Genomic DNA, 25,844 nt, shown 5'->3' on the forward strand with positions numbered 1-25,844 from the left:
GTCGGAAGCTTGCAGAATTTGGGGCCGGTTATCTACAGTAGAAAAGGAATACAAGTTATAAGTACAAAAATAGATATAAAAGCGAATATTTAGAATGAAAAAAATCACTCAAAATTACACATTTTAAGAAGGTGATGAATACCACAAAAATCATAAAACCTAGAAAAATTACACATTCTCCTTATTTATTAATTGCCCCATATGCCTGTGTAGTACTTTTTCTAAATTTGTAATGATTTGTAATCTGAAAAATATGCAAAACTCCTCTGAAATTAGGCATTCACGGGAACAATTCAAATGCATATAAAAATCGCTGCCACCTTATACTGAACCAAATAATTGTGCAACCAGATTACTCTGATGCCACAACATTGACTTATTGATGACTATGTGTAGGAGTTTTGTCACTAGAACACTTGCTTCTTCAGGCATTTCTCTGCGTTGGCGGCAATGCTGTGTGCCATTTTGCTGGAACCAGCAGATTTCGTCAGGACAGGATGCCACACATACACTAAAAGGCATGCTGCGATGTGTTCCGTGTACCCTGGGACTTCACCTGCGGTGCTCAGGTGACGCCATCACGTGATCGGACCCACAGACACAAGCATTGTGATCAAATTCTGTTTTGTGTCATCCCTGTCTGAAGAGAAGACAATGTAAGACCTGTTTATAATTACAGACATTCAACACGGACAACTTCCCTCACACAAGAGAACTGGTTGGTAATTGTACTTGTTTGATCTTTGGAAGAATCTGCCAGCCTAGCTTCTGGCTCAGTGTATCTCAAATCTTATTTTTCCCTGCCCTCCCACGTACTTCCAACGGCGGGTGCTGTGGGACACTCACACGGTGACAAACTTGGGCTGCACCTGCCCATCTTCATGCACAGTGATACTGAACACGGGCAGGAATGAGAGTGTTCCTGGAAGCCAGTCCTACACCCGCTGCTTGCAGATAACTCGTCTCTACAAGGAAGTGGCGCTGAGCTACAGAAATATATCCCTCCAAGCCCAAATTAAATGTTACCCCAATTCAACTTCCTCTTAGCCGGATCTCCCAAATGCCCACAGGCACTCAGACATCACCCACCTAACAGAAAATCAGACAGAGAAGTGGGAATGGCAAGAGACGGAGCTATTAACCACTGGTAGTTGGACTATCTTACTTTTGCAAGTAGAACCGAAACATTTGGGCAGAGGAACATGCTGCTCCTTCCGGGAGGGGCCCTGAGGCTTCCTCGGCTTCCCAGCAAATATGTCCCCTAGCCTCAAGCCAGGAGCACACGGGGGGCGTGGGGGCCATAGGATGCTGACATCATCAACGGCCTCGTCAAAAGGCAGCAGGCTTGGAGACAGGAGTCCCAACTCGGTCCCTGAGCCTCCCTGTGCCTCAGGGGCCCCCTGAAAACAGGGATGATGACACTGACCTCCCGGGATGGCTCTCGGGTTTAAAATGCCAATTTGTGACATCTCTTGGTAAGTCAGAGCACTGGACAAACGTCCCCTGTCGTTCTCGGACCAGTGTCCCAGCCTCTTCCTCCCCTTGGGTCCAAAAGGAACAAGTCTACAGGAAGAGCTCTGCCTCTTTAAAGTACGAGGTTGTGCTCTGAGCCCTAATGGAATGAACCAAGCCCTGTCTTCTGGAATCAGGGTAATCCTGCTGAGGTCACTTCTGCCACCTCCTCCTCCCTGCTGTCAGGCAGGGGATTAGAGGAGAGGCCAGCAGATTAACGGGTTCATTTTGTCATAACCGCCCCCCCCCCCCCCCCAGATCATCCCCCCCCTCCTGGAGCCTGCTGGTCAGGTGGGGCGGCTTCTCTGTGCACTCTTCCTCTGCAGGACAGAGAGAAGCCCCTGCCCTTGCCAAGCGTTGTAGCAAGACAAGACTGGAAGCTGGGGGAACCCCGGCTTGCCAGGACTCGGAAGGCAGAAGGCCTGGGGACGTCCCAAGGATCTGGGTGACAGGCAGACAGAGCTGGTGGTCGGAGGCCACTCTCTTCTCTCCCTCCCTTCACCCTGAGCCCCACAGAGACACCATGCCAGGACTCCCCAGGTTCCACCTAGACACCAGCGCCCCCCACCGCAGGAGGCCCTGCTGCCCGTGGCCAGTGGCCCGGGCCTTCCTGCCGAAGACCGCGGTCATGCTGTTCCTGCTGCTCTCCAGCACCTTCTTGTCCCCCACACGTGGGCAGACCAAGATTCCTCTGGAAACGTAAGCGTCAGCCCCCACCCCATAGAATCCTCTGGCCCTGGCCTTCCTTTCTTCCCCCTGGAGAGCTCAAGCCTCTGCCCACCCTCCTACCCCTGACCTCTGGCCTCCCTCGAGCTCTCCCCTGGGGGCTTGCACTGCCCACTGTCCCTTTCCCTCCCCTCTTCCCACTGGACTCCCATTCTGGAGCCCCGCCTGCCACTGCGCGGACGCCTGCCGGTTTCAGGCAGAAGTGATCGCGAGGGCCTCACGCCTCAGGAAGGCAAGCAGCGGCTCGAGCACCTGCAGGCCAGAGGGAGGCTCCTTCCAGGATAATCGCTGCGATTAGGCCACTGGGAGTGAGGACTGTGCTGGCTCAAAACAATCACCACAGCTCCCTAAGGATTTGTGAGGAAATTGGGGTTTTGACACTCTGAAAGAGTATAGCAGCTCTGAACCGACCAAATGGCTCATGCAGCCAGGAGCTGAGTAAAATTGGACTTTGGTTGTCGTCTTCCTTTCCTGCCTCCTTCCAAACCCCCTTCTGCATCCTGTCGCTCAGACCAGCTCCAGGAAAGAATCTGCTATCAGTCACGTGCACTTTGGTATAAAGCTGAATTGCTGGGAATGTCTGTTTTTCAGTCCTTTGCTCTGGCGGGCCTATTAAAAAAAGACATGGCCGAGATACGTGGGGAGCGGAGCACTCTAGATGGCAGGGGCAGCTCGCTCAGTCCATACCCGGGTCTGGCCACTCAAGTCCAGCATGATGGTCAGGCTGCCAGAGCCACTTCCAACCTCACGTCTGCACAGCCCTCGGGACCGGGAGGCTGAACAATGCGTGTTGTGTGTAGCTTTGTGGGTGGTGGATTTCAGCAGCACTGTTCACGCTGGGTTGCAGAGCCTCTACTAGTAGTTTCGAAGCCTGGCCGGTGCTGCGCGGTTGAGGAAACAAGCTCAGAGAGGTTAGGCGACCTCCCCACGTTCACATGGGCAGTAAACGGAAGTGTCAGAATTTAAACTCAAGTCAGCTTGACCCACACTTACCCCACTGCGGGGCCGTGTGACTGTCTGTTGCTGAGGGAGATGTTGAGAATAATTTTTTTCTTTTTTTTTTTTTAAAGATTTTATTTATTTATTTGACAGAGAGAGACACAGTGAGAGAGGGAACACAAGCCGGGGGAGTGGGAGAGGGAGAAGCAGGCTTCCTGCCGAGCAGGGAGCCCGATGCGGGGCTCGATCCCAGGACCCTGGGATCATGACCTGAGCCGAAGGCAGACGCTTAACGACTGAGCCACCCAGGCACCCAGAGAATAATTTTCTATCCCCAGAACACACACCAACTAATGGCAGAAGGAGACATTGGGGATAGGCTGAGTACTGAGTAAAGGTAGCTGGAATCCAGGTCTTGGTTGTGGAGAACTGCAGACTGGACCATCGACGTAGAAACCTCGACAGTTGGCCGAGATTATTGGCCTTCAAACCTGCCTGCATCTGCCCCCACCCTCTCCCCTGGAGCTGGATCTCTGCCAGGCCCTTGACACCAGCCCTCCTCTCTCCCCTGCGGAATCCCCCCCTCAATCTTGTGCACCCCAATGACACCACATCCCCTCGTGTCCAGCCATGCCCTCCCTTCCCACTCAGCCCTCAGCCTCCACCCCCTGCCAGGCTCCTACTGCCCTCCCAAATCTGTTCCCACCAAGATCCCCAAAGGTTTCCTCCCTGCCCAGTCCACTAGACATTCCTGGCCTCCTCTCCTTGGACTCTCTTTTCCTTGAATCTCGACGACTCAGCTTCCATGACAATGAGCTCTCCTGGGTCTCCTGGGTCTCCTCGGGCACCTGAATGAAACTTCTGTCCTCCTCAAGCGATCCTTTCCCTCTGCCTGCCCCTGAGATTGTTGGTGTCCCCCAGGGTGTGTCTTCCACTCACAGCTCTTCTCATGCTACACATCTCCTTGAGAGAATCCCTCTACCTTCAGAATTTCAACTCCCACTTGTGTGCTAATGACTCTCTCAGCCCTGCCTCTACTTGTTAGACTCACATACGCATTGCCTATGGACAGCTCTTCCTGAAGATCATGTGAGGTTTTAAATTCAAGTGTGTGTCTTTCAAGATATAATGCAATTGGCACCTTCTGGATTTGTGCAGTGCACAACCTGCCCTATGGCACTCAGTAGCCCTGCAACAGGAAGGAACCTCCCACTCTACATATCACAAGGGACCCTCCTCACCTTCCACCCTCCCCGACTTGTACCACCCCTCTCCGATCTTCCTGATATTCTTAGTTTTATTCAATAACGCCATCATTAGCTCAACCATCCAAGCTAGAAACCTGAAGTCAATTTTGACTCCTCCAAGCTCTTCTATACTCTCTACCTAGAAATCTCTTCCAAATCTCTTTGGCAAGTTCAACTCTCCCAAACTTCTAACACTGAACTCAGATCCCACTTGTCCCAAGAAACCTCCTGGCACCACCACTACCCCTCCCCAAGCTTTGTTGGCGCCCTTCAGCTTCACACATGTATTATGCTATCTGTATGTGGAGGGGTGTCCCTCTCACTGAGGGTTTTACAAAGGTGAGGACCACAATGTGGCTCCAGCACTGTGTGCAATGGCTAGCACATAGTAGGACCTCAATAATTATTGGTTGGTTACTGCATGAACGCAACCTTGACAGGATCATGTGGACAAGCTCATTTTGCTCCATCCGGAGATGCTCAGATGATGTCCTGTGTACTCACTGCAGGATGCCACCAACCTGGCCAGGTGGCGGGATCTTAGTGCATTTCCAGGGATGGATGGGAGGTCAGGGCTTCTCCATGAAGCTGCCTGCACCCCGGGTGAGGGGTGACCTTCTCACACCCTCCCTGCCTGGCCTGCTCTCGCCTCCGCAGAAAAAGCTCAGAGCCTCTTCCTCTGCACCCAGCCTCATGTCCCCTCTGAAGTTTCAACAGAGGATTTGGTGGCCGGTAGTGACCTTGAGCAGGGCACACTGAAGGGCATGGTCCATTGAGAAGTTGTGGTGCCAAGCAGTTCCTGTTTCCGTCCTCAGGGTCTTCCCCACCCTGGCCTGGGCCTGTCCACAGCCTATTCCCCTTCTCTCCTCTCCATTCTTCACTCACAAATCAGAACCCTTGGGGGCTTGGGGTCAGGCTGTGCTTCCCAGCTCGTCTGCCCTGCCACCTCAGGGCAGCTACTGAGCCCAAAAAGCGTCCTCTTGGTCTCCCACCCCAACCAGGAGGGATGGTAGCTCTCTGTGTGTGTTTCTGAGTATAGGTCAGAGTATATGAGCATCCATGTATATGTGTGCGAAACTCTATGTATTATGTGTCTCTGAGTGTGTATCGGTGGGTGTGTGTACAGTTGTTTTCTATGTGCGTGTGTCTGTGTACACGTGTGTACACGCGCACTTCTGTTGTCCGGCAGAGTGAAGCTGTGGGCAGACACCTTCGGCCGGGACCTGTATAACACCGTGACCAAGTACTCCGGCTCACTCTTGCTGCAGAAGGTCAGTAACCCCCACCCGGGGAGCTTGCAGGGTGGTCAGAGGGCAGTCAACCGGGGACTTCTCCTGGCGGAGAAGCAGAGTCCTCTAACCCTCAAATGTCCATGCTGTAAGGGGTCTTAGAGATCATCTAATCCTTTCTCCTCATTTTCAGATGGGGAACTGAGGCCCAGGGAGGGAATGATTTGCCCAAGTCACAGAGCAAGTCAGTGGGGGCAGTAGGGTGGAGTGGCCAAGAGCAGAGGGTCAGCTCAGATCCCCCAGAGGCTGGATGGAATCAAATCGGCAAGGGATGGAATCAGATGGGCAAGGGATTTATTTCGGGGGATTCTGTGAAGAATAAAAGGGAGAGGGAGCAGGTGTGAGCAGAGTGGGATGTAGCCGTGACACCTGTGAGCGGGGACGGGGAGGCCAGAGAAAGGGCACAACGCCTGCAGGGGCTGCTTGGGCAGGAGAAGTAGATGAGCAGGACTGTGGCCCTCTGCGGGGAGAGCTTCCCAGACCTCCAGTTCTCAGGACCTCCAGCCATGCCCGGCGCTGCAGAGCGCCCACATGGGGCCCTCGCTGAGGTCTAGCCCACGCCTGGCGCCCGGGCAGGAAGCGGGGCCTGATGGGCAGGACGGTGCACCAGCTCCCCCTCGCCTTTATTTATTAATTGCTTTATTGCAGATTGATACCGAGTCTGTCCTCTTACTGGATTATAAACAACATCATTTTCTCAGATATTTATAACTCCCAGACCGGGTTTAATAACAGCCTGCCATTCTCTATTATTACCCTTTGCTGAGAGCTTTATATTCACGAATTAATTCTCACCACAACTTCATGAAGTGAGTACGATCTTCGCCATTTTCTAAATGTTGCTAAGAGCAAATCTCAGGTTTTTATGCCTGCGCATGACCACACTGCAGCCCCTTCCTGCGGCCGCTGGTCAGGGCTGGAGGGAGTGAGTGGGGCCAGGCGGACAGCTCCCTCTCCCGCGCCCCCTGCAGGCCGCTCTAGCAATGACAGCTCGGACCCACTTCCGCTCACGTGGAGCTTCCACCCAGCAAAGCACCAGGTCCGTTTGATTTTCTCATTTGTGCCCTCCAACCCCGGGTAAGGCAGATACAGCAATAATGACGTGGCCGTTTTGGGTAAAAGCATTCTATGAGCGTGCTCTAAAGCCATGCAGATGTCACATCTTATAGACGAGGAAACTGAGTAACTCGCCTGAGGTCACATGGCCACTAGGTTGCCAAATGGGGTCATTAGACATTAGTGACATAAACACTAGGTGAGAGATTATCTCCTTGTGGGCCCAGAGAGTAGACTTGAACCCAGCTCTCTTAACTCTCCTAGGTTCTCCAGCAGCGTGAATACTTACAGCTGCTGCTGAGCTCTGCCCAGGCAGTGAGAATTATAGTTCACACGGTTGCGAGCAGGGGCACACTGATACCACAGGGCATCAGGGAAAGATGAGCTGATGTCTCATAGTCCCTGTGAGCAGCCCCAGGGAGGCAGCATGCTTGCATAAAGAAATCTGGGAGACCTGGGCCACCCCAGGTCCTCCATTCACTGGCTGTGTGACCTTGGTCAAGTTTGTTGACCTCTCTGAGCCTCAGTCTACTCCCTTTTAAGGATATTAACCACAACGTTAATGTCCAGAGTTCCTGGAACAGAGAGAACTTTGATAAAAGGCAGCTATTAATGTTAGTGGGGGAGATTATACCAGAAGGGGATAGACTGTCCTTGTCTCTTGTCGAGTCAACAAGACTTCACAGGTGTGAATGCACTACTTGAGAAGATGGAGGCCACACGTAATCATATACAAGACTACAGGTGCCCATCTCTCCCACTTCCCCTGCACAGAAATACAAGGATGTGGAGCCCAGTCTGAGTATCTCGGAGGTGGATGGCTTAGAGCTGGTGAGGAAGTTCTCAGAGGACATGGAAGCCATGCTCCGCAGGAAAGTAGAGGCTGTCAAGGTACTCTAGGTTCTATGATTTGTGGGGGGTTCCACCCCAGCCCCCATGACACCAAAATGACCCTCAATGTTGTGCCCCTTTATCCTCTTTCCCACACCATCCTCTTCCTACCTTGAGTGTCTGCCTTGTATCCTCATGAGCCAAAAGATCCTTGTAAAGGAGAAAATATTGGGAATAAAGGGAAGAGAGGTGGGGGCTGGAACTTGAGCTCTGCCTGAGGGAACCATGCCCAATACAATAGGATCAATCTACAGTGTTAAGAAGCGTTCTGCATCACAACCTCATATTGAGAGACGGGCACAGAGCAGGTACAGAGTAAGAGTTTTAGGGGTCACCAGCTGAATGAACGGGGAGATGGATGGATGGCTGATGGGTGGAAGGGAATATAGCTGGATGGAGAGTTCGAAAAGCAAGCTCCCTCATCTCCTCTCCCTTTTCTCCTCTCCCCTTTTCTCCTTCCCCTACTCCTCCCTCCATGCTCTCCTCTTCTGCATATCAACCCACCCTTCATGGCACCCACGTGCTCTGAAGGCCACCCAGGCAGCAGAGGTACTTATAGTGCTGGGCCTCGTGCTCAGATGATTCCCACACTGCACATCCACCTACCCAATGTCTGTGGGGACCTGGCTGGCTGGAGAGACACAGTCCCTGCTCCACCCAGCCAGAAATCTGGCCATCCAAGACCAGTCTTATCCCCAAAAGGACTCTCTTGGGGGAACCAGGAAAACAAGGAGAGAGGAGATGGAGCTAGGATGGTAGATTGTGCAGGAGAGACTGAGGGCAGGGGTTGGGGAGAGAGCAAGCCTCAGCCTGACCAGCGTGCCTGCCTGACTCCCCACCTCCCCATCAAAACCCACTTTCTGTGAAGCATCAGTGTCAGAGTCGCTGGGGCCTTCTTTCCCACAAGTTACAATTTGCAGCCTCTTTTCTACAGCTTAGGGGAGAGGGATCGTAGCATCAGAGAAGACAACTTGGGGACTGGAGAGCTCATCCTAGGCTACAGCAGGAGGACATTGATCTCACATACAACTAACACGGGCAGTAACGTCTGCCTCCTTCTATCTGCAGTGCTGTTTAAAACACCTCTCTGGGCAAAGACATTGGGATGCAGGAATGCACCACTTCGGGTGCTGGTCCTTGTGGTGCTAGAACAAAAGTAATCCTGGCGCACTCCCAGAGGCCAGGGCTCTGGGCTCTCTGGGGCTCTGGTTGCACTGTCTTTCCCAAGGCTTCAATTGAGGAAAACCAACAAAAAGATTGCTTGCTCTGCAGATCTCCAAGCACCAGACCCTCTCCTGCTGGGGGTTACGTGGGGGCCTCAGTCACAGGCCCTTCTACAGGGGCATCCATGGGGAAATTTCCTGCAAAGCAGCACTAAAATTATCTTTGCCCTGTGGAATTTCTTCCTCACATCCTAGGGTTTGGGGGTTGGATTATTTTACCTAATATACAGTTGTATGGATAGAGACTCTGAGAGGCTTAGTGGCTTGCACCCTGACAAAGCCAGAATAGGAGCTCAGGTCCTTTCTACCCCGCCCCCCCAGACTTATTGAGGTATAATTGACAATAAAAAAAATTGTGTATATTTAAGGTGTGCAAACTGATGACCCAAAAATATACATATACATTGTGAAATACTCTTCTCAACCAAGCCAATCAACAACCATCACCTCACACAGTTACTTTTTCCTTCCCTCCTTCTTTCCATCCTTCCCTCCCTCCTTCCTTCCTTTATTTATTCTTGTATGTGTAATGAGAACACCCAAAGAGGGCTGGAAACAACAAATGTTGGAGAGGTTGCCATCTTAGCAAATTGCAAGAACACAATACAATACTGTCAACTAAAGTCACATTGCTGTGCATCAGTTTTCTACACTAGTTTTCTTATTTCACTCAGCACTACAGCCCCTAAGTCCATCCATGTTGTTGCAAATGGCAAAATTTCATTCTTTTTTATGACTGAGTAATATTCTATTTTATTTTTTACCACATCTTTATCCATTCAGCTATCAGTGAGCAAATGAGTTATTTCTATATCTTGGCTATTGTAAGTAATGCTACAATAAACATAGGGAAGCATATATCTTTTTGAATTAGTGTTTTTATTTTCTTTGGGTAAATACCCAGTAGTGGAATTACTGGATCATCTACTTTTAACTTTTTGAGGAACCTCCATACTATTTTCCACAGCGGCTGCACCAATTTGCATTCCCACCAGCAGGGCACAAGGGTTCTTTTTTCTTCATATCCTCACCAACACTCATTATTGTGTTTTTGAGTTTAGCCATTCTCACAGCTGTAAAGAGATATCTCATTGTGGTTTTAGTCTGCATTTCCCCGATGATTAGTGATGTTGAGCATCTTTTCATGTGTCTGTTGGCCATCTGGATGTCTTCTTCGGAAAAATATCTATTCAGTTCTTCTGCCCATTTTAACTGGATTATTCTGGGTTTTTTTCTGTTACATTGTATAAATTCTTTGTATATTTTGGATATTAATGCCTTATCAGATATATCATTTGCAGATATCTTTTCTCATTCAGTAGGTTGCCTTTTTGTTTTGTTGATGGTTTCTTTCATGTACAAAAGCCTTTTATTTTGCTGTAGTCCCAAAAGTTTAATTTTGTTTTTGTTTCCCTTGCCAGAGGAGACATATCTAGAAAAATGTTTCTATGGTCAATGTCAAAGAAATTACTCCTTGTGTTTTCTTCCAGGAATTTTATAGTTTCAGGTCTCACATTTAGGTCTTTAATCCATTTTGAGTTTATTTTCCTGGACAGTGTAAGAAAGTGGTCCGGTTTCATTCTTCTGCATGTAGCTCTCCAATTTTCCTAACTGTAGGTTCATTCTGTTGATTATTTCCTTTGGTGTGCAGAAGCTTTCTGGTTTGATGCAGACAACAAAAGCAAAAATAGGTACAGGTGATGCAATCCCATTTCTATTTTCACTTTTGTTCTCTGTGTTTTTGATATCATATGCCCCCCCCAAAAGACCAGTGTCAAGAAGCTTTTTCTCTATGCTTTCTTCTAGTAATTTTATAATTTCAAGTCTTACACTTAGGTCTTTAATTTATTTTGAGTTGATTTTCATATTTGGTGTGTGATAAGGGCCCAATTTAATTCTTCTGCATGTAAATAGTTTTCCCCACACCATTTATTGAAGAGACTATTTTTTTGCCATTGTGTGTATTTAGCACCTTAAAGATCAGTTGATTGTAAATGTATGGATTTATTTCTGGGCTCTGTTCTGTTCTATTTGTCTATATGTCTGATTTTGTGCCAATACCAACTGCTTTGATTATTGTAGCTTTGTAATATATTTTGAAATCAGGAAAGTGTGATGTGAAATCAGATTTGTTATTTTTGCCCAAGATTGTTTTGGCTACTCAAGGTCATCTGTGGTTCCATATGAATTTTACAGTAGTTTTTTCTATTTCTGTAAAGAATGACTTTGGGATTTTGATAGAGATTGCATTGAGTTTATAGATCACTTTGGGTAGTATGGACATTTTTTTTTTTTGGTATTATTATTCCCATTTTTTTAATTATGTTATGTTAGTCACCTTACAGTACATCATTAGTTTTTGATGTAGTGTTCCATGATTCATTATTTGTGTATAACACCCAGTGGTCATCACAACACGTGCCCTCCTTAATACCCATCACCAGGCTACCCCACCCCCCCACCCCTCCCCTCTGAAACCCTCAGATTGTTTCCTGGAGTCCATAGTCTGTCATAGTTTGTCTCCCCCTCTGATTCCCCCCCCTTCAGTTTTCCCTTCCCCTAATGTCCTCTGTGCTATTCCTTATGTTCCACATATGAGTAAAGCCATATGATAATTGTCTTTCTCTGCTTGATTATTTCACTTAGCGTAATCCCCTCCAGTTCCATCCATGTCAATGCAAATGGTGGGTATTCATCCTTTCTGATGGCTGAGTAATATTCCATTGTATATATGAACCACATCTTCTTTATCCATTCATCTGTTGAAGGGCATCTCAGCTCCTTACACAGTTTGGCTGTTGTGGACATTGCTGCTATGAACATCAGGGTGCATGTGTCCCTTCTTTTCACTACATCTGTATCTTTGGGGTAAATACCCAGTAGTGCAATTGCTGGGTCATAGGGTAGCTCTATTTTTAACTTTTTGAGGAACCTCCATACTGTTTTCCAAAGTGGCTATACCAACTTGCATTCCTACCAACAGTGTAAGAGGGTTCCCCTTTCTCCACAACCTCTCCAACATTTGTTGTTTCCTGCCTCGTTAATTTTTGCCATTCTAACTGGTGTAAGGTGGTTTCTCAGTGTGGTTTTGATTTGTATTTCCCTGACGGCTAGTGATGTTGAACATTTTTTCATGTATCTGTTAGCCATTTGTATATTTTCTTTGGAGAAATGTCTGTTCATGTCTTCTGCCCATTTTTTTACTTGATTATTTGTTTTTTGGGTGTTGAGTTTGAGAAGTACCTTATAGATCTTGGATACCAGCCCTTTATCTGATATGTCATTTGCAAATATCTTCTCCCATTCTGTCGGTTGTCTTTTGGTTTTGTTGACTGTTTCCTTTGCTGTGCAGAAGTTTTTTATCTTGATGAAGTCCCAAAAGTTCATTTTTGCTTTTGTTTCCCTTGCCTTTGGAGATGTGTCATGAAAGAAGTTGCTGTGGCTGATGGGTAGTATGGTCATTTTAACAATACTAATTCTTCCAATCCATGAAAAAGGATCTTCCTGTGATCTGTGTCTCGTTTAATTTCCTTACTTCCCATGATGCTCTGTAATGCTGGAGTCCTTTTTTTTTTTTTTTAATTGTGGTAAATACACATAATATAAAAGTTACCAGTGGGGCGCCTGGGTGGCTCAATCAGTTAAGCATCCGACTCTTGGTTTAGGCTCAGGTCATGATCTCAGGGTCATGAGATAAAGCCTGGCATTGGGCTCAATACTGGACATGGAGCTTGCTTAAGATTCTCTCTCCCTCTCCCTCTGCCCTTCCTCCCCTGCTCACACTCTCACATGCTCTCTCTCTCTAAAAAGAAAATAAAATAAATATAAAAGTTACCATTTTAACCATTTTTAAAGTGTATAGTTCAGTGACATGAGATACACTCCATGAAACTATCATCACTATCTAGTTCCAGAACTTTTCATCCCTCCCAAACAGAAACCCTGAACCCATTAAGCAGTCACTCCCATTCCCTCACCCCCCTGGCTCCTGGCAACCATTAATCTGCTTTCTGTCCATAGATTTTCCATTCTGGATATTTCACAAAAGTGGAATTATACAATATGTAACCGTTTCATATCTGGAGTCTTTTACTTCATGTTTTTAAGGTTCATCCATGTCTTAACATGTATCAGAACTCATTTATTTTTATGGCTGAAAAATTTTCCATTTATGGGTATCCCACATTTTGTTGGGATGTTCATCAGTTGATGAACATTTGGGTTGTTTCTATCTTTTGACTACTGAATATATATATTTGTATGTATGTGTGTACAGTAGATACATATGTGAATATATGTATATACACATACACATTTAATAGACTTTATTTTTTATATTTATTTTTTAAGATTTTATTTATTTATTTCAGAGAGAGAGAGCACACGCACAAGCATGGGGGGTGGCAGATGGAGAAGCAGACTCCCTGTGGAGCAGGGAGCCCGATGCGGGACTTGATCCCAGGACTCTGGGATCATGATCTGGGCTGAAGGCAGACGCTTAACCGACTGAGCCACCAGGTGCCCCTAGACTTTATTTTTAAAGCAGTTTTAGGATCACTGCAAAATTTTGAAGAAAGTACAGAGTTCCCATATACCCCTGCCCCCACAAATACAGTCTCCCCAGCTATCAGCACTTCCCACCAGAGTGGTACATTTGTTACAATTGATGAACCTACATTATCACATCATTATCAGCCAAAGTCCATGGTTTACATGAGGGCTCACTCTTGGTGTGGTACCTTCTATGGGTTTTGACACATATATCCACTGTTATAGATCATACGGAGTATTTTCACTGCCCTAAAAAATCCTCTGTTTTCTACCTATTCATCCTTCCCTCCCCACAAACCTCTGGCTACCACTGATCTTTTTCCTGTTTCCATAGTTTTGCCTTTTCCAGAATGTCATGTAGTTGGAGTGCAGGATATAGCCTTTTCAGACTGGCTGCTTTCACTGAGTAATATGCATTTACCTTTTGGCCATTGTGAGTAGTGCTGCTATAAACAATTGTGCACAAGTTAGTGTTTGAGTACCTCTTTTCAGTTTTCTTGGGTATATTCTTAGCAGGAGAAATTACTGAAGACCTGCTGACCTCGTTTTGCCTATTCATTCTCCCTTTTGTGTTCCTGTCCTGCAGAATCTGGTAGAGGCTGCTGAGGAGGCTGACCTGAACCATGAATTCAATGAGTCTCTGGTGGTGAGTCCTCCTGCTCCCAGAGCTGCTGCAGGGAGAGTATAATGACTAATGGCCCAACCCCCACCAAGGGCCAGGGTCACCTGAGTACAAGATATGGAGTGGGGGTGGGGGGGAGGTGGGAGGTCCCACACTGTCTTTTAATGTGCACAGGATTTGTATGAACCTACGACAGTTTGATTCTGAAATGCTCTCTGGTCTTTTGAGAAGAGATTTATGGACCAGGTAGGAGAGATAACTCTCAAGACTTGGGGAGCAGGGGACAGAGTGGTAATCCACCCATTCCATAAACATTTACTGCCCAACTGCAATGTGCTAGCCTCTGCAAAGATTAGAAAATCAGGAAGCTCATAGACCAAATAACTTTAGCATATGGCATGTAACGAGCCCATGAGAGTTGGTAAACAGAGTTAAAAGAATACAGAAGGGAAGGGGCAGAGGCTCAGACACTCCTGCAGACAGGGTGGCAGTATGGACAGCCTCAGGCTGAGGGAGATTTGAGCAGAAAGGGCATGGAGAAGCTGAGGGAAAAGAAAAGACACTGAAATTGGAAAACACAAGATTGAGGAAATTGTAAATGGTCAGCTCTGTATGTCAAACGGATGGTGAAGTGGAAAGTGACTGTAGACAGATAGGAACCCCCCCAACATTGCATGTTAGAGCCAGAAAGCACACTGCTGACTCCTCAGAGGAGCATCGGGGTCACAGGCTGTTTCTTAAAGAGAGAAGCCTCACCACCATTCTGGGTCTCTAGGAGCTCCCCACACTGGAAAAAAAATATGGTGGTACCCATGAGGCTGGCTCTGTCTCTTTACCTCACCTTGGATCTCTAGCTGCCTGTCTCTGGCTCTGATCGGGTCATGCCCACTCTTGACAGAGTGGGGAACTGAAGCAATAATCTAGACCATTTACATCAAAAACGAAGCGAATCAACCATGCACTCCAATATCTGGATATGTATTGTCTGTATGCGTGATGCAGAGTACTGCCTGAATTGTCCATGGGTGTTGCTGGTATGGATGCTATCAGTCTGTCTGACCCCATCTCTCACATCTGAGTCCTCTCACCTGCGCCATTTCTTTTTCTCTCTCTCACCCTGTGGGCCTCTTGTGTCCACACTGTCTGTCCTGCTCGTTCCCTTCCGCCCTAGTTTGACTATTACAACTCTGTCCTGATCAACGAGAGGGACGAGAACGGCAATTATGTGGAGCTGGGGGCTGAGTTTATCCTTGAGTCCAACGCGCACTTCAGCAACCTGATGGTGAACACCTCCATCAGCAGTGTGCAGTTGCCCACCAACGTGTACAACAAAGGTAACTCCCTGCCCCACCCCCACCTGGACCTCTCTGAACAGCTTGTACTGTGAGTTTCAATGCTGTGCCTCTATTTTCCTGAGAAGCCCTGCAGAGTGTAAACTGAGTCTCCACCCTCCTTGACTGAGAAGAACAAGAAAAAGGATTCTACACAAGTCTGGGCTGAGAGAAAGCTCAGTGTTCCTGGATTAGAGGGTGTTAGTGTGGCTCTCCGAGTGTGAGGTAGCAGGCAGTTGTGAACAGCATCACTGCAGGCTGTGTGTGTGTGGTCAGCGGATGAAGAACTGGTCACTATTGCTTCTAACTTTGTTTCCCCAGCAGTTCCTTCTATAATCTCACCCTTTAGACCCAGGCATTTTAAATGGAGTCTACATGTCTGAAGCCTTGAACCCTGTTTTTGTGGAGAACTTCCAGAGAGACCCAACACTGACCTGGCAATATTTTGGCAGCTCCACTGGATTCTTCAGGATCTATCCAGGTAGGGACATCAGGAGGCATCTCCGTGGCCTTCCGGGCTTTTCTGGGAATAGGGCAATAGAGACATTGAAGACAGACCCCGACACTCAGGCCCCCAGTGAATGGACCGCCCATCCAAAAGTATCTCCAACCCACATTTTGACATTCTTCACAATATGAAAAGCACATTTACAAGAAATAGCTGTCGAATGAATGAATGAATGAATGAATGAAACCATCAAACACCATGGTAATCAGCCCCAAAATGCCCACATTAAACTCTTGTCCCATGAAAAGCACTATGGAAAATGCAAAAATAAGATAAAACAAGTCTTGATCCTAAGAAATTTACATCCTAATTGGAGACATGGAACATACTCATTTGAAGTGCTCAACAACAATGTAGAAAGTGTCATAGGTTAGTATGTGACTAGTGGCCAACTTAATGGGTGGCATGGAGAAAAATCCCTTGTCCATCAATAAAAATAGAAAACAGAAACATCTACCATGAGGTTTGCATTTTACTCCAACCCATTTTTATATTTTAGCACACTGTCTGGAAAGTCGTGAAGTTGTCCTGTTTTTCTGAGACAGGAAAGCAGAAAAATCCTAAAGGACCCCTCTGTGTCCCCAGGGTGGAAAAGTCAGATCCTCTATGGGACTACACGGGGATCTTAGATCCCACAGGGTTCCCGTTGTTTGCATGCCCTTGTTTCTCTGCCCAAATCCACAACCAGTCACTGGTTCTTTTTCTGCTCTCCGGAGCCTCAATAGAGCAAGCTCATTCCTCTTCCATGTAACAGCCCTTCAAATGCTTGAAGTCAATTCACATGTCCCTCAGGTCTTCTCCAGGGTAGAATTCCTGCAAATATTTCTGCCACATCAGGGCTTCCAGAGACATCAACTCATGTGCAAACAACACAGTCCAGTTATGGCCCATCAGTCTGCAAAGAAGGGGGCAATTTCTCACACCCGCACCACATTTATAGATACATGTCAGCCCTCGGGAGGACAGTATTGGGTTGACTATCAGTCTGTCTGATATCTCTAGCTGCCTGTCTCTGGCTCCGATCGGGTCATGCCCACACACGCTTGACAGAGTGGGGAACTGAAGCAATAATCTAGACCATTTACATCAAAAACCAAGTGAATCAACCATGCACTCCAATATCTGGATATGTATTGTCTGTATGCGTGATGCATGGTACCACTGTTCCCATGAGTCTATGCAGGCCTATTTCTATTTATTTTATTTTATTTTTATTTTTGTTTATAATATAACGAATGCTTGTGTATACATCACTGATGCAAAAACTAGAATGTTATCAAACCTCTATCTACTTAATATGCTCCTCCTCTGATCTGCCCTTGGTCCCCCAACTTCCCCCCAATCCCACCCTCCCCAACTGACCAGGTAACAGCTATCTTGCACTTCGAACTTACCCCTCCATTTTAAATTTTTTGGCTGTCTGCTTAGTTATTTAGTCTTATCTCATATTTACAAACACACACACACACACATCTGCTTAAAAATATATTGTTTTGTTTTGCTCATTTTTGGAAATTATTAAACTGGTTTTGTGTATAGGCTTTCAGAGCTTGCTTTTTCATTCAGTATTATATTAGCAACGTTCATCTGGGTGGTTACATGTATCTGTACTTTGTCATTTTTGTTCCTGTATCATATTCTGGGGGCCAATATATCAGTTTATTCATCCTCCTGATCCTGTCTGGGTTGTTTTCAGTTTTTTATTTTTCTTCTCTGTTTTGTTTTTGGTTTTTTTTTTTTTACTTTTAAGAACAGGGTTGCTATGAACATTTCCTACGCATGTGTCCCGAGACATATTATAAGAGCTTCTCTTGGGCATGTACCTAGGGATGGAATTGCTAGGTCTTAAGATACGTGACCTTTCAGCTATGACAAGAAAGTGCAAACTTGTTTTCCAAAATGCTTGCACTAATTATATTCCCACCAGCCATGAATAAGAAATTCTGTTGATCCACATTTTCTCAAACCCTGGATATTGTGAAACATTAACCATTTTTGCTAATAACACTTTAGTACAAAATGGTATTTCACTGTGGTCTGGCATTGCATTTCCTCCATCACTTGTGAAGCTGAGCATCTCTTTCTTCATATGTCATTTGTTGTATGTTTTTCTTCTTCTGTGAAATGCCTATTATGTCTTCTGTCTGCCTATTGCCTTTCCTAATGTTAACACGTCTTTACGTTATTATGAAAACCTAACTTGATCATAGCAAATTAGTCTTTTATGCATTGCTGGATTTAGTTTACTAGTATCTTGTTTAGGATTTTTTGCACCCATGAGTGAAATGGTCTTGTAATTTCTTTTTCTGGTACTGTCTTTGTCTGGTTTTCAAAATTATACTAGCTTCATAGAATAAACTGGGAAATATTCCCTCTGTTTCTGGTTTTTGGAAGTATTTAAATAAGTTAGAGTGATGTTTTCCTTGAAAGCTTGTTAGGATTCATCTATAAAACCATATAGGCCTGATTTTTTTATGGGAAGATTTCAAACTACCACTTCCATATATTTGATACTTGCAGGACTAATAAGGCTTTCTGTTCCTTCTTAATTTGGTAAATTAAGAGAGATTCCATCCATTTTGTCTGAGTTTTCAAAACTATTTCCAGGAAGCTATTTATTCTATTACCTTTTTAATCTCTGCTGTATCTATAATTATTTCCCCTTTTTATCTATAGTATTACTCATTTTTTTCTTTACCATTCCACCACTGGGTTCTCTGTTTTGTTAGTCTTTCTCAGGTATCATCTCTTGCCTCCATGGACTGCTCTCTATTGCTTCTTTGCTTTCCATGTAATCTGTTTCAGTTCTGATCTTATCTCCTCTTCTCCCTTTCCTTGGATCTATCTGCTGTTCTTCTTTCTAACTAATTAAATTGGACACTTAGCTTTAATTTTTGGCCTTTCTTTGTTTCTAAAGTAAGCGTTTATGGCCAGACCTTGGCCCTAGAAGCTCCACTTTTGCTGCACCTCACAGGGTGTGATTAGTAGTGGGTTTTAAATTTTTTTAATTATGGTAAAATACATATAACATAAAACTTATCACCCTAACTTTTAAAATGAAATTATAAGTGATATTATATTAGTTTCAGGCATACAACATAGTAATTCAATTTTTTTATACATTACGGAAAGATCACCTCGAAAGCTCATTACCCTCTGTGACTATAGTTATTACAATTTTATTGACTATATTCCCTATGTTGTACATTACATCCCTGTGACTTATTTATTTTATAACTAGAAGTTTATATCTCTTAATCCCTTTCACCTCCTTTGCCCATTTCCTAGCCCCCTCACCTCTGTCAACCACCAATTTGTTCTCTGTATCTATGAGTCTCTTTGTTTTGTTTTGTCTGTTCATTTGCTTTTTAGATTCCACACATAAAAGTATTTGTTTTTGTCTGACTTATTTCACTTAGCATAATACCCTCTAGCTCCATCCATGTCATTGCAAATGGCAAGATTTCATTCTTTTTATGACTGAGCAATATTCCATTGTGTATATATACCACATCTTCTTTATCCATTCATCTATCAGTGAATACTTAGGTCACTTCCATGTCTCGGGTATTGTGTTAGCGCTGCAGGAATCATAGGGCTGCATATATCTTTTCAGATTAGTGATTTTATTTTCTTCAAATAAATATCCAGAAGTGGAATTGCTAGATTGTGTGGCAGTTCTATTTTTAATTTTTTTAGGAACCACCATACTGTTTTCCATAGGGACTGCACCAATTTACATTTCCATCAATGGTGCACAAGAGTTCCCTCTTCTCCTCATTCTTGCCAGCACTTGTTATTTCTTGTCTTTTTGATACTAGCCATTCTGACAGGTGTGAGGTGGTATCTCACTGTGGCTTGATTTGCATGTCTCTGATAATGAGTGATGCTGAGCATCTTTTCATGTGTCGGTTGGCCATCTGTACATCTTCTTTAGAAAAATGTCTGTTCGCGTCCTCTGCCCATTTTTTAATCAAGTTGTTTGCTTTTTTGTTGTTGAGTTGTATGAGTTTTTTTTTATGTATTTTGAATATCAACTCCTTCTTGTATATATCATTTGCAAATATCTTCTTCCATTCAGTAGGTTGCCTTTTACTTTGTTGATGGATTCCTTCACTGCAAAATTTTTTTAGTTTGATGTAGTCCCATGTTATTTTTGCTTTTGTTGCCGTGCCTGAGGAGACCTATCCAAAAATATGTTGTTAAGACCGATGTCAAAGAGCTTATTGACTATGTTTTCTTCTAGGAATTTTATGGTTTCAGGTCTTACATTTAGGTATTTGATTTATTTTGAGTTTATTTTTTTATATGGTGTAAGAAAGTGGTCTAATTTCATTCTTTTGCATGTAGCTGTCCAGTTTTCCCAGCACGAGACTGTCTTTCCCATTGTTATGTACTTGCTTCCTTTTTTGTAGATTAATTGACCATATAATTATGGATTTGTTTTCTGAATTCGTTCCATTGATCTGTATGTCTGTTTTGTGCCAGTACCATACTGATTTGATTACTACAGCTTTATAGTATAATTTGAAAGCAGAGAGCATGCTTCCTCCAACCCTGTTCTTTCTCAAGATTGCTTTGGCTATTTGGGGGTCTTTTGCTGTTCCATACAAATTTTAGTATTATTTGTTCTTGTCCATCCTAACCACCTTTAAGTGTTTGATTCAGTGGCATTAAGTACATTAATGTTGTTGTGCAACTATCACCACCATCCAGCTCCAGAACTCTCTTCATCTTGCAAAATTGGAACTCTGTACCAGTTTAAACAATAACTCACCATTCCCTTTTTCCTTCCAGCCTCTGGCAACCACCATCTACTTTCTATCTCCATGAATTTGACTGCTCTAGGTATCTTGTATAAGTGGAATCCTACAATATTTGTCTTTTTATGACTGGCTATTTAACTTAGTGTAATGTCTTCCAGATGCATCCATGTTACAGCCTGTGTCAGAATTTCCATCCTTTATAAGACTGAATAATATTTCATTGTATGGTAGACCACATTTTGTTTATTCATTCATCTGTGGATGGACACTTGAGCTGCTTCTACATTTTAGCTATTGTGAATAATGCTACTATGAATAGGGATGTGCAAATATTTCCTTGAGACCCTGCATTCACTTATTTTGGATATGTCCTGAGAAGTGGAATTCCTGGGTCATATAGCAATTCTATTTTTAATTTTTGGAGGAACTGCCACACTGTTTTCCATAGTAACTATATCATTTTATATTTCCACCAAGTGCACAAGGGTTCCAATTCCTCCCCATCCTTGTTATGTAAAAAAAATTTTTTACTCACATCTTAATGGGTGTGAGTGGTATCTCATCATGGTTTTTGATTTGCATTTTTCTAATGACTAGGATGTTGAGCATTTTCTCTTGTGCTTATTGGCCATTTATATATCTTATTTGAGAAATGTCTATTCAAGTCCTTTGCCTATTTTTGAATTCAATTGTTTGCTTTTGTTGTTCTTGAGTTGTAGTTCTTTATGTTTAGTGGATATTAACCTCTTATCAAATAAATAATTTGCAAATATTTTCTCCCATTCTATGGTTCTCTTTTCACTCTATTGATTGTGTCCTCTGATACACAGAAGTTATTGCCTGGGTTTTTGGTGTCATGGTAGTGTTTAAATTATCATTTGCTTCTACACATTTTTTAATTTCCCTGTGATTTCTTCTTTGACCTTTTAGTTGTTTAAAAGTGTGTTTTAAAATTTCCAAATATATCCAATTATATTTATCTTTCCATTATAATTTTTTTCCTTTTTTTCTTTTTTTTATTATGTTATGTTAATCACCATACATTACATCATTAGTTTTTTTTTTATTTTTTTTATTGTTATGTTAATCCCCATACATTACATCATTAGTTTTAGATATAGTGTTCCATGATTCATTGTTTGTGCATAACACCCAGTGCTCCATGCAGAACGTGCCCTCCTCAATACCCATCACCAGGCTAACCCATCCTCCCACCCCCCTCCCCTCTAGAACCCTCAGTTTGTTTTTCAGAGTCCATCGTCTCTCATGGTTCTTCTCCCCCTCCGATTTCCCCCCCTTCATTCTTCCCCTCCTGCTACATTCTTCTTCTTCTTTTTTTCTTTCTTAACATATATTGCATTATTTGTTTCAGAGGTACAGATCTGAGATTCAACAGTCTTGCACAATTCACAGTGCTTACCAGAGCACATACCCTCCCCAGTGTCCATCACCCAGTCACCCCATCCCTTCCACCCCACCTCCCACTCCAGCAACCCTCAGTTTGTTTCCTGAGATTAAGAATTCCTCATATCAGTGAGGTCATATGATACATGTCTTTCTGTGTTTGACTTATTTCACTCAGCATAATACCCTCCAGTTCCATCCACGTCGTTGCAAATGGCAAGATCTCATTCCTTTTGATGGCTGCATAATATTCCATTGTATATATATACCACACCTTCTTTATCCATTCATCTGTTGATGGACATCTTGGCTCTTTCCACAGTTCAGCTATTGTGGACATTGCTGCTATAAACATCGGGGTGCACGTACCCTTTCGGGTCCCTACTTTTGTATCTTTGGGGTAAATACCCAGGAGTGCAATTGCTGGATCATATGGTAGCTCTATTTTCAACTTTTTGAGGAACCTCCATACTGTTTTCCAGAGTGGCTGCACCAGCTTGCATTCCCACCAACAGTGTAGGAGGGTTCCCCTTTCTCCGCATCCCCGCCAACATCTGTCATTTCCTGACTTGTTAATTTTAGCCATTCTGACTGGTGTGAGGTGGTATCTCATTGAGGTTTTGCTTTGGATTTCCCTGATGCCGAGCGATATTGAACACTTTTTCATGTGTCTGTTGGCCGTTTGGATGTCTTCTTTGGAAAAATGTCTGTTAATTTCTTCTGCCCATTTCTTGATTGGATTCTTTGTTCTTTTGGTGTTGAGTTTGATGAGTTCTTTATAGATTTTGGATACTAGCCCTTTATCTGATATGTCATTTGCAAATATCTTCTCCCATTCTGTCAGTTGTCTTTTGGTTTTGTTGACTGTTTCCTATGCCTTGCAAAAGCTTTTTATCTTGATGAAGTCCCAATAGTTCATTTTTGCCCTGGTTTCCCTTGCCTTTGGCGATGTTTCTAGGAAGAAGTTGCTGCGGCTGAGGTCGAAGAGGTTGCTGCCTGTGTTCTCCTTTAGGATTTTGATGGACTCCTGTCTCACATTGAGGTCTTTCAACCATTTGGAGTCTATTTTTGTGTGTGGTGTAAGGAAATGGTCCAGTTTCATTCTTCTGCATGTGGCTGTCCAATTTTCCCAACACCATTTGTTGAAGAGACTGTCTTTTTTCCATTGGACATTCTTTCCTGCTTTGTCAAAGATGAGTTGACCATATAGTTGAGGGTCCATTTCTGGGCTCTCTATTCTGTTCCATTGATCGATGTGTCTGTTTTTGTGCCAGTACCATACTGTCTTGATGATGACAGCTTTGTAGTAGAGCTGGAAGTCTGGAATTGTGATGCCGCCAGCTTTGCTTTTCTTTTTCAACATTCCTCTGGCTATTCGGGGTCTTTTCTGGTTCCATACAAATTTTAGGATTATTTGTTCCATTTCTTTGAAAAAAGTGGATGGTATTTCGATGGGGATTGCATTGAATGTGTAGATTGCTCTAGGTAGGATTGACATCTTCACAATATTGGTTCTTCCAATCCATGAGCATGGAACGTTTTTCCATTTCTTTGTGTCTTCCTCAATTTCTTTCATGAGTATTTTATAGTTTTCTGAGTACAGATCCTTTGCCTCTTTGGTTAGATTTATTCCTAGGTATCTTATGGTTTTGGGTGCAATTGTAAATGGGATCGACTCCTTAATTTCTCTTTCTTCTGACTTGTTGTTGGTGTATAGGAATGCCACTGATTTCTGTGCATTGATTTTATATCCTGCCACTTTACTGAATTCCTGTATGAGTTCTGGCAGTTTTGGGGTGGAGTCTTTGGGATTTTCCACATAAAGTATCATATCATCTGCAAAGAGTGAGAGTTTGACTTCTTCTTTGCCAATTTGGATGCCTTTGATTTCTTTTTGTTGTCTGATTGCTGTGGCTAGGACTTCCAATACTATGTTGAATAGCAGTGGTGATAGTGGACATCCCTGCCGCGTTCCTGACCTTAGGGGGAAAGCTCTCAGTTTTTCCCCATTGAGAACGATATTCGCTGTAGGTTTTTCATAGATGGCTTTTATGATATTGAGGTATGTACCCTCTATCCCTATACTCTGAAGAGTTTTGATCAAGAAAGGATGCTGTACTTTGTCAAATGCTTTTTCTGCATCTATTGAGAGGATCGTATGATTCTTGTTCTTTCTTTTGTTAATGTATTGTATCACGTTGATTGATTTGCGGATGTTGAACCAACCTTGCAACCCAGGGATAAATCCGACTTGGTCGTGGTGAATAATCCTTTTAATGTACTGTTGGATCCTATTGGCTAGTATTTTGGTGAGATTTTTGCATCCATGTTCATCAGGGATATTGGTCTGTAATTCTCCTTTTTGATGGGGTCTTTGTCTGGTTTTGGGATCAAGGTAATGCTGGCCTCATAAAATGAGTTTGGAAGTTTTCCTTCCATTTCTATTTTTTGGAACAGTTTCAGAAGGATAGGTATTAATTCTTCTTGAAATGTTTGGTAGAATTCCCCTGGGAAGCCATCTGGCCCTGGGCTTTTGTGTTTTGGGAGATTTTTGATGACTGCTTCTATTTCCTTAGTGGTTATAGGTCTGTTCAGGTTTTCTATTTCTTCCTGGTTCAGTTTTGGTAGTTGATACATCTCTAGGAATGCATCCATTTCTTCCAGATTATCTAATTTGCTGGCATATAGTTGCTCATAATATGTTCTTATAATTGTTTGTATTTCTTTGGTGTTGGTTGTGATCTCTCTTCTTTCATTCATGATTTTGTTTATTTGGGTCCTTTCTCTTTTCTTTTTGATAAGTCTGGCCAGGGGTTTCTCAATCTTGTTAATTCTTTCAAAGACCAGCTCCTAGTTTTGTTGATATGTTCTACTGTCCTTTTGGTTTCTATTTCATTGATTTCTGCTCTGATCTTTATTATTTCTCTTCTCCTGCTGGGTTTAGGCTTTATTTGCCGTTCTTTCTCCAGCTCCTTTAGGTGTAGGGTTAGGTTGTGTATTTGAGACCTTTCTTGTTTCTTGAGAAAGGCTTGTATTGCTATATACTTGCCTCTTAGGACTGCCTTTGCTGCATCCCAAAGATTTTGAACAGTTGTGTTTTCATTTTCATTTGTTTCCATGAATTTTTTAAATTCTTATTTAATTTCCTGGTTGACCCATTCATTCTTTAGTAGGATGCTCTTTAGCCTCCATGTATTTGAGTACTTTCCAACTTTCCTCTTGTGACTGAGTTCTAGTTTCAAAGCATTGTGGTCTGAAAATATGCAGGGAATGATCCCAGTCTTTTGGTACCGGTTGAGACCTGATTTGTGACTTAGGATGTGATCTATCCTGGAGAATGTTCCATGGGCACTAGAGAAGAATGTGTATCCTGTTGCTTCGGGATGGAATGTTCTGAATATATCTGTGAAGTCCATTTGGTCCAGTGTGTCATTTAAAGTCTTTATTTCCTTGTTGATCTTTTGCTTAGATAATCTGTCCATTTCAGTGAGGGGGTTGTTAAAGTCCTATTATTGTATTGTTGCCGATGTGTTTCTTTGCTTTTGTTATTAATTGGCTTATATAATTGGCTGCTCCCATGTTAGGGGCATAGATATTTACAATTGTTAGATCTTCTTGTTGGATAGACCCTTTAAGTAGGATATAGTGTCCTTCCTCATCTCTTATTATAGTCTTTGGTTTAAAATCTAATTTGTCTGATATAAGGATTGCCACCCCAGCTTTCTTTTGATGTTCATTAGCATGGGAAATGGTTTTCCACCCCCTCACTTTCAATCTGG

General features: G+C 43.8%; 1 protein-coding gene across 1 annotated transcript in view; it reads left to right on the forward strand.

Moving 5' to 3' along the window:
* Positions 1 to 2,035: 2,035 nt before the first annotated feature.
* CACNA2D4 (calcium voltage-gated channel auxiliary subunit alpha2delta 4) overlaps positions 2,036 to 25,844 on the forward strand; it is a 123,528-nt gene continuing 99,719 nt past the window's right edge. The window contains exons 1-6 of the mRNA XM_032390745.1: positions 2,036 to 2,211; positions 5,614 to 5,695; positions 7,544 to 7,660; positions 14,021 to 14,080; positions 15,228 to 15,390; positions 15,737 to 15,868. Coding sequence (XP_032246636.1) covers positions 2,036 to 2,211; positions 5,614 to 5,695; positions 7,544 to 7,660; positions 14,021 to 14,080; positions 15,228 to 15,390; positions 15,737 to 15,868 — 730 coding nt within the window. The remainder of the gene's footprint in view (positions 2,212 to 5,613; positions 5,696 to 7,543; positions 7,661 to 14,020; positions 14,081 to 15,227; positions 15,391 to 15,736; positions 15,869 to 25,844) is intronic.

This window comes from Phoca vitulina, unplaced genomic scaffold (assembly GCF_004348235.1).
Source record: "Phoca vitulina isolate PV1807 unplaced genomic scaffold, GSC_HSeal_1.0 scaffold59, whole genome shotgun sequence".
Taxonomy (NCBI): domain Eukaryota; kingdom Metazoa; phylum Chordata; class Mammalia; order Carnivora; family Phocidae; genus Phoca; species Phoca vitulina.